This window comes from Diabrotica virgifera, chromosome 3, assembly GCF_917563875.1.
Source record: "Diabrotica virgifera virgifera chromosome 3, PGI_DIABVI_V3a".
Taxonomy (NCBI): Eukaryota; Metazoa; Arthropoda; class Insecta; order Coleoptera; family Chrysomelidae; genus Diabrotica; species Diabrotica virgifera.
The window spans coordinates 120904640-120918877 of NC_065445.1; the positions used below are offsets into that span (position 1 = coordinate 120904640).

Genomic DNA, 14238 nt, shown 5'->3' on the forward strand with positions numbered 1-14238 from the left:
CTAGCTAGGAAGGCAGGAGGCCTAAGACTCTTAGGACCTGGTAATATTTTTGGCTGGTCAACTGCAACAATCGCGGAAATTTCCAAATGTCACTCCCACACGCAAACCGTGAAAAGATGGGAAGAAGGGACAGGATGTAGACTTGCCAAGGTAACACTAAGGAACCTAGGGAAGTCAGTATCAGAAAAGTACTTAAGAATGACCAAGGAAAAACCTACGCTTGACAGTTTGTTTTCTAACTGGCCATTGTCAACTAAGAAAACACTTCCACACACTGGGGCTAGTAATCACACATATGTGCAGGAAGTGTGAACGAGATGACGAAACTGTCGAGCATGTCCTATGTGAATGTCCGGAGTTATCGTCAATACGAGAGTATGCGTTCGGCGAGCCTTGGCCTACACCTGCCGACATAGGGGAGATGTCCCCTGGTGATTTGTCCGCCTTCTTGGAAATGGTAGGATGGATCATGAACTAGGGACGACAGCCTCCTGGGAGGATGCACAATTGTGACCTAAGTGCTGTGGGACTTGACTCACTCTCCCTACTCAACTGATACAGATGGGCAAGTTTCTATATTAATCCCTGTGTCCAAACAGTATCATATGTTGCTGTTATATCTATAAATATTTAGTAAACTAGCTTCTATAAAAGTTGTTAGTGATAAGACTTGGCCCGTACAGCTTCGACGAGTGAATTACTTTTAGTTAAAGTCTAACTAGATTTGTTAGTTGTGATTTTTACAAAACAATATTTAATACACTATATCTTTATGAAATTCTTTTAATTATTTCTAGATCGTGGTGATACTGAACAAGCAGATGCTGAGATGACCAATGAAGTAGTAGATGTTACTATTCCTGTACAATGTCTAGTCAAAGATAGTAAATTAGAAATACATGTTCAAAACAAAGTAAGCAAAGATAAATATTTTTCTATGCGATTTGTATGTACTACTAATGATATTTGTATTTTTAGTCTGAACTACCTGGTTTCTTTGACTCTGCACTAGGTGAAGAAAAAATGTTACATATTATTTACAACTATCATGATCAACCTCATGAAGTTACTGTAGGAGAGACTGAACCTTTACGATTACCAAAAACTTGTAAGTTATCTATTTTTAATATATCCACAAATTCTGATTTTTCGAACTATGAACGCCAGCAAACACAAACCTATCTCGAGGTACTACGCACCTATGTATGTGGAAAGATGGCTATGCGATATTCGTGCATTTCGCGCTCTTTTTCTTTGCTCGAATATATTATTTAATCCCTTTTTGTGTACCTAAACTTTTTGTATTGTGTAATACTCAATCTTTTACCACTTTATCAGTGATGAGCGCGCTAGTAACCAGCAAAATACGGAAAACATAAGGTTGTGAGAAAGAGAAATGAAACTAGTGGAGGTGGCAGATTTAGCGATAAAAACCCATAAACTTACATTCTATTTATTGTTTCCCATCTTTAGACGTATCAGAGGGAAGTATGCCAACTAAAACTGTCACTGTCACAGTGGCAGTTGCCAAACTCGTCCGATACGTCTAAAGGTGGGAACCAATAAGTAGAATGTAAATTTATAGGTTTTTATCGCTAAATCTTCCACCTCCACTAGTTTCATTTCTTTTTATCTCGCAACTTAATGTGTTTTCCTTCTTTTGCGTTATTTTGTCGGTTATTAGCGCACTCATGACAGTATATTTGGCTAGCCTGGAACTAAAGTGGTTCAAGTAACAAAACCACTTTTTCGAGAAAATTAAAAAATACATTTTAATGTATAAGGCGGTTGGTACAGGAACTAAAACCAAAATTTTTGTACAAAAGTTTAATTACGGTTACCAAAAATCTTACAAATATAAAAAAATTCTTATTGATAACTGAACTTCATTTTGTTAATTTTTTTTTATTTAAAATGTAACATAGACCATTTTAGAATTATTAAAAATAATTAAGTAAACTAATTCATCCAAATCTTCACCTCGAAATGGTGGTAATATGTCTTCATTATCCTCCCTATCACCTCTGCGATTGTAATGGGGTAAAGAAAGGTAAAATGGATGATGCACAGGAGGTACAAATTGTAGCATTTTTTTATATCTTTCATTTTATTAAAAGATAAGGGTCTAATATCTGCGGCAACCTCCGGGGAAAAGTTCTTTAATACTTGTGCAAATTCTTGAAAACAATTCATTTTATTTAGATCTATAGCATTATAAGGATCCGAGTAATCATCATTGAAAATCTTTGGAGAACTTGATTCTGCGTATTTGAGAAATCATTACGCCAGAACCCCGCAGGGCATGAGGTGACAAAATTCTTCAACTTATCGAATGACACAAACTTATCCACCACGTTTTTTACACGAAATGGGTGGCGCTTTCGACAATTTTAAATTAATTCCATCCATGCTTCAGGAGTGTACACTGGGTTAAATTCTGTGCCCTACTAATAAATGAAAAATCGCCATCGTTGGGTAAATATGTGTGACCAGTAACCAGATAATTCCAGTTCCGATTTTGTCCCCCACAACAGTCACTAAAGAGAACAAGTTTTGTAGCATGAGGAGGAATGTCGTTTTTAAAATAGTGATATAAACAACTTATCACTTCTTGAGAACCTCTAGCCCCTTTGGTCTCATACGACATGTCCAGAAAAACGTTTTCTTCACCACTTTCATAAGTATGAATTTCTAAGTTTAACATGTGCATCTGCCTTAAGTAATACACCTCACCGGTATTTATGTGAGATAAGGGAAGTGTTCTTTCCAAATCAAATGTAATTAATACACCTGTACTGTCCGGCTTCACACACTCGTTTTTGTAATCTTTCAGAAGTTTCCTAGCCTTTTGAGACAGAGCAATATGCTGGTCCCTTTTTATTTTTACTTCTTCTGATTTTTCTTTATTACTTTCGGCATTTAAACTTATTTGAAATGCATCGCTAAATTTGCAAGTATCTTTTTTAGGTATATAGAAATGAATATTAAATTCGGTTCTAAAGATTTTTTTATAGATACTTTTTTTAAGAACTGGTTTTCCTTCAGTAATTAATTAACATTTAAACAGTTCGTACATTTTGGAAATATTTAAAGAGGGTGCTAAATATTGACGCTTTGAGGTCCTTCCTCCATATAGTGGCTCTTAAATTTAGGAAAACTATTAATATGATCACGAATCCACTTCAATTTCTCCTCGTTTATTTTATTTCCAGGAACTTTTCTTCCTCTTTGATCGGGGAGGGGATATCACTATTTTCGGCTTTTTTTACTCTTAGTGCATAATCTAATCGATGATTTCTTATTTGTAATATTTTAAAAAAAAATTTACACACGTTCTGAACATTTAGTTGAAATATCCGTGAATATTGTTTACGACTCACAGATTCTGGGTGTATTTTTTTTTCGGGGACGTTTAGGTGCTTTAGTTCTAACTGTACCACACAACAAGCTAGTTTGAGCGTTCCAATCCTGTAGTTTGTAAAATCTGTCATGTACTTCTTTCTGGACATTCTCTGGCACTCTATTACTGCATTTTAGACGACAATTATTACATTCAATGTAAAAAAACGTTTTAGCGGCCATAACTTTCCCTTTTATACTAGTGTATTCCTCTCCTGAAGCTCTACATCTCTTTCTGACTTATTTCCCCTATAAAGCCTCTTGTTTCATTTTTTTTCTTCCCTTTCTTACTTCAGTTTCGTTGATTAATGTGCTTCATAGACCACTTTAGAATTTAGAATTTTTACTTTGGTAGAAATCAATAGGTCTATGATGCATAGTGTTACATAGACCCCTTACGAATTTTAACAAATTTCAATTTCCCCAAAAGTAAAAGTGGTACCTTGTTGTTTTACGGACTCTGACTGAGATTTAGACATAGACCACTTTAGTACTGATAGATTACTAGCTTTTAAAGTCAAATATAACAAAATCTCAATTTTCATACATTTGCGACATAGACCACTTTAGTTCCAGGCTAGCCATTTATCCCTTTCACCATTTCTTTGAATTGCGAATTTTTTTTTAAACTGGTTTACTACTGGTTAACTACGTTGATTTTAATTTATTTTCCTATTATCATACTTTCAAAAGTATAATATATCTCAAAGTCATAATTAGGGATAGAGCTAGTGTCGATGACAGCACATCCTACACACTCCAAGCGTGGACACTAAAAATGTATAAGGGCTTTCAAGCTATGGATGCATTAGCGCATACTCGATTCTATAAGTTCCCCGATTTTATAATAGTTTGTATTGCCAGTATTTTGTACTTGTACTGCATCTCTTCTCTTTTTTTTTTCAATTGTCAAGTTTTCCCTGTGTTCAAACAATTTTTTTAAATAGTTACAATATTGTTCGTCCATATCTTAATTTGGGAATTATTTTTCTACTATTCTTAACACTTTCTTAGCTTCTAATTCTTAATAATATTGTTCTGAATCTATTTTATCGTGGCATTTAATGTAATTTACCATTTTTAGTGGGAATAAGCGACAATTTTACTTTAAAATAAGTTTATTTGACGTTTCGCGTGTGCTTTGTCTTTAACACGTTCGGTGCCCATGACGCACGAGTAGCGTCAGGAAGGTTTTATCAAAGGTACCGATGACGCATTAGTGGCGTCAGTATACTGTGTTAATAAATGAACGATTTAAGTACGTGGTACCAGCCAAGTGGCGCTTGTTCAAGATGGGCACCGAACGTGTTAAAAAAGACAATCACATGCAATGATGACAGTAAAATTATTCTGTTAGGCGCCGCACATCAAAGAAACATGAAACGTAAATTACGTTTCATGGAAATAAACCACTGCTAAACAAATATATGTCCGGCCATTTATGAAACTCTCCGAAAATAAAAATGTGTCATGAGCATGAATCACACTCGTTTCATTGGTAGGCGGACTTTGAGATTTGTTTAGTAGTGTTTTCTTTTCATGAAACATGTTTTTCGTTTCATGCTTCATGTTTTTTGTTTGATGTTTCTTTGGTGTGCGGCTTGCCTTAGTGATCCCGTAGTAAATTATGAAGAAGGACAATATGTTTACTTTTAATATTAAGCCCGGCCGCACATCAAAGAAACATGAAACGTAAATTACGTTTCATGGAAATAAACCACTGCTAAACAAATATACGTCCGGCCATTTATGGAACTCTCCGAAAATAAAAATGTGTCATGAGCATGAATCACACTCGTTTCATTGGTAGGCGGACTTTGAGATTTGTTTAGCAGTGTTTTAGTTTCATGAAACATGTTTTTCGTTACATGTTTCATGTTTTTCGTTTCATGTTTCTTTGATGTGCGGCTTGGCTAAGAGTGTAGGCGCAAATATTTTACTGAGCTATCCCTTCTTTTTCTTACTTTACACGGCAAATTACGTGTAGTAAAATTATCACTGGTATGGAAACTGCAGATGTAAACATTAATAGTTGACAATGACATTGTCATTAGCATTATACAGATTTTCGTTCAGTTTTTGAATGTTGTTGGATAACCGTTACTTGTGTAATCGCTTAAATTATAGGATTATTTTTTCACTATGTATTCAGTTATTACAATAATTTATCGTATATGTACAATAGAAATTAATACTTAATCGAGAAAAGAGGAAAAGTGATAAAGTGATTTTTTTAATATTATGGAACGCTTATACAAATTTTGAACATCTTTTAACAACAAAATACTGCACAGAAACATATCACCGAATATATCCTGTTGTATTATCTGCTTGGATCTTCCATAAACAATTTTTTATTAATTTCACGTCTTAAGTCAATTATTTATCAAATACACTCTCAATATTATTTAATAAACAACTTAATATGTTCCTGAAGCCGTGTCAAATATTTAAAATTCTCACTGCCTTGTCAGCACATTATGTTCGACTGAGTGCGTTGTATGACAAAGATAGCGAATGTTCGAATTGAAAAATATCACCACGGACATAGTGTCCATTTTTTTCGAATCCTGGAAAAACTATTAGATATTTTAAAAAAATTTAAACGCATAATGAAATCTTACATTATTACCGAGGGCCGAAAGTCCCTTAGAATAAACAAAAAGTTTCTTTTGAATGATATATTAATATTTGATATTAACAATCACACTCAATTTTCTCTACCTTTTCACCCCTGTAACTTATTAAAATAAACATTATAGAAGTTATCAGGGACTTCGGCCCTCAACAATACAGCATTACACACACATCGATTTTTATCAGCAAATTCCATTCAACATGTAGGTACCTAATATACGTTGTAATTTTAGCTTTGATAGTGCTTGAATATAATTACAATTATTGAAATGAGTGATTTTACCGATGTTCTTGACAATGATGTCCTTATTTCGTTAGTGGAGGCAAGATCTGTTTTGTAGGACAAAACTTTGGATATACCTATTTAAGGACAGGAATCTAACTAGGGATGCAAGTAGAGGCCTTAGTTCTTCAAATAGAGTGTGGAATGTCCCCATTTTTTTCTCTGTTTTGATTGATAGGATGAATCCACCATTTGCGTTTAATCCTACGCACCTAATCTTGCATTTTAATACGGCGATACAATAAACACATAGCAACAACTCGTTTAGGATTCATTTATTCATTAACCTCGTATCACGACAACAAAGCAACTGATTGTTTCACCGGTAAAAATTCGATGTGTCTGCAAGCACCTGCTACCAGTAAAATATCGGGCGATAAAAATCGACCATTCAAAATTGATTTCAATGTATTTAGCGTAACAAAAACAAAATTTGTTTAATTTATCAATGTTTTGTATTTAGGGTATATTTCCGAAGTGGAAATCGAAACGTCAAATACATTTATTTTTAAAAACATTTTGTAAAATTGAGGCTTATTCCCACTAAAATAGTATACTTAGCTTCATATGCAGTACGTAAATCGTTCAGCTTAACATAAGGAATATACATTGAGATAATTGTGGCAAATACGCTCTCTCGATGACAATATGGTTATTAGCATTAAGGGGCATTAACGTCAAAATTGACAATTCATTTCGGATGACACAAATAAACGTCAAAACAGCAATGCAGTAGTTAAATATATTTGGCATAATAAAAAATATTTTAAAAATTAAAGTAAAATTATTACCTAACTCATAACCATAACCTTTGTTTTTGATTTATTTATGGACAGCCTTGCTTCCAAACTCACTCATTCTGTTCGTTCTAACAGCTCTATTGCACCAGAAACTCGTACTCGAACAGAAGCTTCAACTACCACAGGTTAGCGTAGTTGCCATAACTATCTCAATGTATATTCCCTATGTCCACCTGAACGATTTATGTACTGTATCATAATTTTGGACTAGAAAACATTATGGTATAGACACACTAATAGTTTTTGCAAAACTAACTAGAATTTGTTATCATAGGCTTCACTATAATGTACAAAACACGGCTATTGACATTTTCATACATTTTCCAATTTTTTCCTCCCATTGGTTTTTCCACAGTATATGAAATTCATTAACCCTTTTTTATTTTATTTTTTAGCACATCGGACAAATATTACGTAGTAAAAGGGCAATTGCATTTAGTGTAAAATTAGAACCCATGTGAGAATCAAAATTGTAGAAATTTTTAAAAGGAGCAAGTTGTAACTGTTTTCGTGCCCCTGATATCCGAACTGTTTGTTTTTATTTGATGTTGAAAGATATCTTTTTTAAAATAAATAAAATTGTTGCCCAAATATCTTTTTTTAATTCACTCCATTAAGGATGATATGAATTCATGACATGTGAAATCTTGCAGAAAATTGATATCTGAATCTTTAGAAAATCAATACAACAAAACTAGAAAAATACCATGCCAAAAATAAAGAACTTCAAACGCTTTCTAACAGCTTCTTCCACAAAACAACAAAGAATAATGTTCTTGTGGACTTGGACTTGAAAGCCCGGATAGTAAAAACAAAATAGACTATATATTTTAGCAACAAAAGAAAAATCGTCACAAGATGTGACTGTACTAAACAAATTCTATACAGAGAGTAATCATCGAATGGTACGCGCTAAAGTTAAAATATTTATAGATAAGGAAAGACATCGATTATTGGGAAAAAATGAAATACACACATGGACACAACCCAGTGACATCAAAATATACCAACAGAACATTACCAAATTAAAATCAAATACAAGGACACCTCCTACTAAGGATATAAATGTTCTCAAAGAAAGAATTACACAAGCTATCTGAGAAGCCAAAATAAAAAATATAAAAGAGAATATAAACACAAGTAAAGAACCATACAGTAGTAGACGGAAACCGAAATAAAGATAAAAAAGCAACTGAAAAAACCATATTAGATCAAGGTTTTGAACTACTTAATGTCAGACATAACGCTTAGTGAAATCAGGCAAGCAATGAATAAGATGAAAGACAATAAATCGCCAGACGATTGAGTAGTTATCGAATTCCTCAAGAACGGGGCGAGACTGATCCACAAAATACAAGAACTTTTTAATATAAAAAAAAAGAAATAAAAATTACCGACCCATTAGGCTGTTAAGCCATAAGTATGTACAAACTCAAAAGAAGGAACAAATGTCCTAATAGAATGGGAAGCCATCTCGGATAGATGGTAACATGTTAATAGATTTCTGAATCCAGAACAGTTTAGTGATGGAAGGTCGAAGTATATTTCAACACAAACGCATACATAAAGTAACATGGATATCCTCCGATGGACAAACACACAATCAGATTGACCACATAACCACAGGTAAGACATGGAGGCACTCACTGTTAGATGTTAGAGCAATGAGAGGGGCAGACCACATGCTGGTTAGAGCCAAAATCAAACTCAAACTAGCCAGAAGTAAGAAAATGTCAATGGAACAACGAGAAATATATAACGTTCAGTGGCCCAAAGACGGAAATGAAAGTACTGAAGAATATAAGACCAAGTTAAGAGAATTATATAATAAAACTTATAGAAAATGCCACAATAGAAGAGCTGTGGGACAAATAGACAAGGCGGAAACGGCGGGTTCGTTGGGAAAAATATTCCCATGAGATATTTTTGCATAATCACATTCGTGAGACATCCCAGAATAAGGTTCAAGAAGTCGCCCACGAGAAAAGTGGGCCAATTTTTTTTAACAATTTTTTTTTTAATCAAATTGCAAAAATCAATATTTTGGCCCGGACTATTTTTTTTATGTTTTTTGGACCATTCTGGACAAAAAAGGTCTCTTATAATTTTTCTCTAAAGTTGATCTTTTTCGAGTTATAAGCAAGTTAAAATTTGAAAAACGCGAAAATGGCCATTTTTAAGGCCTAATAACTCGGTCAAAAATTATTATTTTGAAAGTCAGAAAGTGACTAAATCAAAGTTTAAAGTCGCCGTTACATGATCCTGAAGAAATCTGTGTCATTAATTTACTACTAAGCTGTTATTTTTAATTAATAACAATGAGTGGTTGTATCGTATTGACGCTGCTGTAAATGTGAGTGCGAGTAAGATGCACAATTGGACTGCTGAAATAGCTTCTCTCTCGCACTCAGCATTTACAGCCTCGCACACGTGCATTGCGCTTATTATTATTACTTAAAAATAACAGCTTAGTAATAAAATAATGACAAAAATTTCTTCAGGATCTTGTAGGGGGGGCTTCAAACTTTGATTTAGTCATATATTGACTTTCATAATAATAACTTTTAACCGAACCCCCTCCGTGGCTCAGTGGTAAGAGCGCCTGCCTTTGGATCGAAAAAATCCGAAAGGTTGTGGGTTCGAATCTCACCAGGGTCAGGAATTTTTCATTTATTATAAATTAATAAATGAATATAGTTTCTGTCCTTGTGGGATCGGTACTCACCGGAGGGACCGCAGACGTTCGGATACAATTAGCGTCTCTTTGCAAAGACAAATGACGTCGACTTTGCAAAAGTAACAAGACACTTACTCAACACACACACTACACATTACTCCCCTGACTTAGTGATAAGTTATACAATTACGTGGCGAAAGGTTCTAGTTCTAAACCAAGGCCAAAATCAGAGAAAAAAAAACTTTTAACCGAGTTATTAAGCCTTGAAAATCGCCATTTTTCGTTTTTTTTTCAATTTTAAATTGCTTATAAGTCGAAAACGATCAACTTTAGAGAAACATTTTAAGAGACCTTTTTTGTCCAGAATGGCCCAAAAAAATAAAGAAAAAATTGTTCGGGCCAAAAGTATTGATTCTTGCAATTTGATTAAAAAAAATTGGCCCACTTTTCACTTGGGCGACTTCTTGAACCTTATTCTGGGATGTCTCACGAATGTGATTATGCAAAAAAATCTCATGGGAATATTTTTCCCTTCGAACCCGCCGTTTTCGCCTTGTCTAAAATGCCAGTATGTATAATGTATATATACAAGCAGCAAAAGAAACGATAGGAATACAAAAAAGAAGTAATAAACCATGGCTGTCGAGAAGCACGTGGGAAAAAATAAAAGAATGGAAACTACTAAAATGTAAAATGCTAAAAATGATCTAAGAGAAAGGAAACAAATGAAGAGAGAATAAGTATAGAGAGAAAGATAAAGAAGTTTAAAAAAGTGCGAGAAACCACAAAAGGCAATATAACGAAGATTTGTTAATAGAAGCAGAAACAGCAGCAAAAAAACAAAGACATGGGTACCCTATATAAAACGACGAAAAAACTAAGCTTGCGCGGAAAAATTAATGTTGAGCATGTCAAAGACTAAAGACAAAAACGGGAAAATATTGAAGAATGAAAAGGAAATAGTTGAGAGATGGATCGAACAGTTCAGAGAAGTATATGTCAACAGCATAATACAACATGAAATGGAAAATGAAGAAATAAAGGAAGAACTAAGCTTCACCGAATTGGAATTCACAAAAAAAGAAGTAAGTAAAGCAATACAACAGCTGAAAAGAGGGAAAACAGCGGGAATAGAGAACATTACTACAGAACTACTGAAAGCAGATAGAGAAACATCGGAAGAAATCCTGTATGTACTAATAAAGAAAATATGGCAGGAGGAGAGAATACCTGATGATTGGAAAAAAGGTATAATTGTAAAGATACCCAAGAAGGGACATCAACCGAATTGCAACAATTGACGAGCAATAACACTACTATCTACAGTGAGTAAAATCATGGCAAGGATGATACTAGAAAGGATGAAAGAAACTATAGATCAGTTGTTAAGACCAAACCAAGCGGGCTTCAGAAGTAATAAAGCATGCACAGATCATATTATCACATTAAGAAACATTGTAGAACAAACAATAGAATGGCAGAGCAAAATCTATATAAATTTCATTGACTTTAGACAAGCCTTTGACCGCATTAACAGAGAAAAAATGTGGGAAATATTAAAGAGATATGGAATTCCATTAAAATACATAAGAATTATCAAAACGTTCTATGAAAATTATACCACACAAATCATGCACAATGGGAAACTCACAGAACCAATCAACATAGACAGTGGAGTCAGACAAGGGTGTATTTTATCTCCAACCATATTTTTGATCTTAATCGACTGGGTCATGAAGAAAGCAACGAAAAATAAAACAGGAATTAGATGGAATCCTTTCGGTCAGTTTGAAGATCTAGACTTTGAGGATGATATATGTCTGGTGTCCGAAAAAAGACAAAATATGCAGAAAAAAACAGAAAAGGTGACAAAAGTAGCAAGAAAAATAGGATTTGAGATTAACACAAGAAAAACCAAACTTATGAAGATTAGAACTTATGAACTTACGGAAAGAGAAATGTGGATATTCATTGAAGGAGAAGAAGTAAAAAATGTAGAGAAGTTTTGCTGTCTGGGAAGCATAATTGACGCTAGCGGTGGAATAAAAGAAGAAATTAATGGAAGGATAAATAAAGCCCAGCATGCGTTCTATATTCTGAAGAAAACATGGGAGTCCAATAAATTAACAACCAAAACAAAAATCAGGATATTTAATACAAATGTAAAGAGCATTTTGCTAGAAGCAGCAGAAACTTGGAAATTAGAGAAAAAGATTATAGAATAGGTTCGAACATTGGTAAATAGAAGCCTTAGACGAATATTGCAAATATATTGGTCAAATCTGATAAGTAACAAGGAACTTTGGAGAAAAACTAATCAAGAGCCGACAGCAAAAAGGACAAATAGACGCAAATGGAAGTTTATTGGACACACATTAAGGAAAAATGAAGATGATATAACCAAACAAGCCCTGGATTACCAACCAACTGGAAAAACAAAACAAGGTAGACCAATGACATCATGGAAAAGAAATATTACCAAAGAGCTAGAAGACAACAGGTTAACATGGAAAGAGGTGAAAGCCCTGGCCAGAAACAGAGATGAATGGAGAGGGACTGTAGAGGCCCTATGTTCCAAATGGAATCAAGAGTAGTAAAGTAAGTAAGTATGTACAAACTCTTCACAAGAAAGATAACCAGATTGGATAAAAAACTAGACCTGTAACAAACCAGAGAGCAAGCGGGATTTCGATCAAAGTTTGGCATCAATCAACGACCACCTGCAAGCGATAAAACAACTCACTGAAAAATCCATAGAAAATAACAAACCTCTGGCATTACTGTTTATAGATTTTTACAAAGCGTTTGACTGGATTAAACTAGATAGTGTAATTGAAGTATTAAATGAAAGTTGCACTAATCGTCGTTATGCCAGATTAGTACACAATATTTATATATTCACGGACAAAAATATTGTATACATATGCATGTGGAATAAAATTTTTGGTGCTGTTATCCTTAGCTCCCCTATATCATAGAAATAGGATTTCTTTTCCGAATGCAATGTTTTAAGGTATCATATAAATGCTATAATCGGATTTAAATCTGATCTGGGCTTTATGCTGGCCAGTATAATTTTTAAATTGAATCTCATCAAGGTAAGTCTTCACTATGCTAGCGACATGAAGACGTGCATTAACACCAATATGTCATCTCCAACATGGCTTTCAAATGGCAAAACATGATCTTCTTAAATGTTTTCAATGTGCATAATAAGTTGGCATTCGTCTAATCACCTCCACGTGTTCGTATGTCCTTTCAAAGCAACACCGCTCCATAGCACTATGCCGCCACCACCAAAACTAACGCTCTGTATGCGGTTACAAGTTACAACTGACATAATGTTCGGCAACTTTTCTGTAGACGAAGTTTTGTAAATCTTGCTTCCATATGATGAACGTTATGCCAGACGTAACCTCATACAGAGTGTTAATTTTGGTGGTGGCGGCATAGTGCAACGGAGTGGTATGTCTTGGAAAGGATATACTGAACTTATGGAGGTGATTGGGTGAATGACAACTGATAATATGTACATTAAAAACATTTTAGAAGATCATGTTTTGCCAGCCATATTGGATAACAAATTCGTGTTAATGCACCATGACGCACAGGACCGCCGCCAGAAAAAAATTAGGGAGGGTCAGAATCTTTAAGTCGCTTTTCTATTCTTGAAATGAATGAACGAACAAGAAAAATTTATATTGTAATAATCATATATAATACAAAAAAGATTAATCGGTAAATAAAAACTGTAATCTTCTTCGATCTTGACCAAATTTATTAATAACCTTGTTTTATCTTGAGCTGTAATTATCCAGGGGGGTCGGCGGACCCTCCCTGGCCCCCCTTTCCGGCGGCCCTGATGACGCAGGTCTTCATCTCGGTAGAATAGTGAATATTTACCTTGATGAGATTCAATCTAAAAATTATATTGGCCACATATACCCCATATCAAAGGGTACCCCCCGTTAAGATAGGCAAAATGCCCTCACTCTCAGAATTCAATTTTTTTAATTTTTTTACGTTCTGTACAATTAAAAAATGAGATAACGCGGATTTTTAGCTCGCCACCCCCCCTTACCCCTCCCCCCATAGCCAAAAATGTAGATTTTTAGATTTCATTTTTTTTAGTTGGGTTGCAATTGATTTAAAAATTTCAAAAAATTCACACGTGTAGCTGAGGCCTTCACAAAATATGTCCATTTTTTATGGACCCTTAGGTCGAGTGTACATAACCTCAATTTTTTTTTAACTATTTTAAAACCTATAACTTTTTTTTGGAGGGGGCTGCAGGTCCAATTTTTTTTTAATTTTGTGTATTTTATCAAAAGCTATCTTCCTGATTTTTTTTAGATTTTTCCGTCAGGTGCGCCATCTTGAAAAATCCGGAAAACTGTTTTTTTAGGGGTTTTTTTGGGATTTTCTCCATTTTATAGACTGCA

General features: G+C 34.3%; 1 protein-coding gene across 1 annotated transcript in view; it reads left to right on the top strand.

The window, feature by feature from the left end:
• The window catches only part of LOC126881283 (dnaJ homolog subfamily C member 11), a 42464-nt gene extending 34754 nt beyond the window's left edge, over positions 1-7710 (top strand). Inside the window, exons 10-12 of the mRNA XM_050645478.1 lie at positions 798-913; positions 979-1108; positions 7515-7710. Coding sequence (XP_050501435.1) covers positions 798-913; positions 979-1108; positions 7515-7537 — 269 coding nt within the window. The 3' untranslated portion in view covers positions 7538-7710. The remainder of the gene's footprint in view (positions 1-797; positions 914-978; positions 1109-7514) is intronic.
• Positions 7711-14238: the final 6528 nt, after the last annotated feature.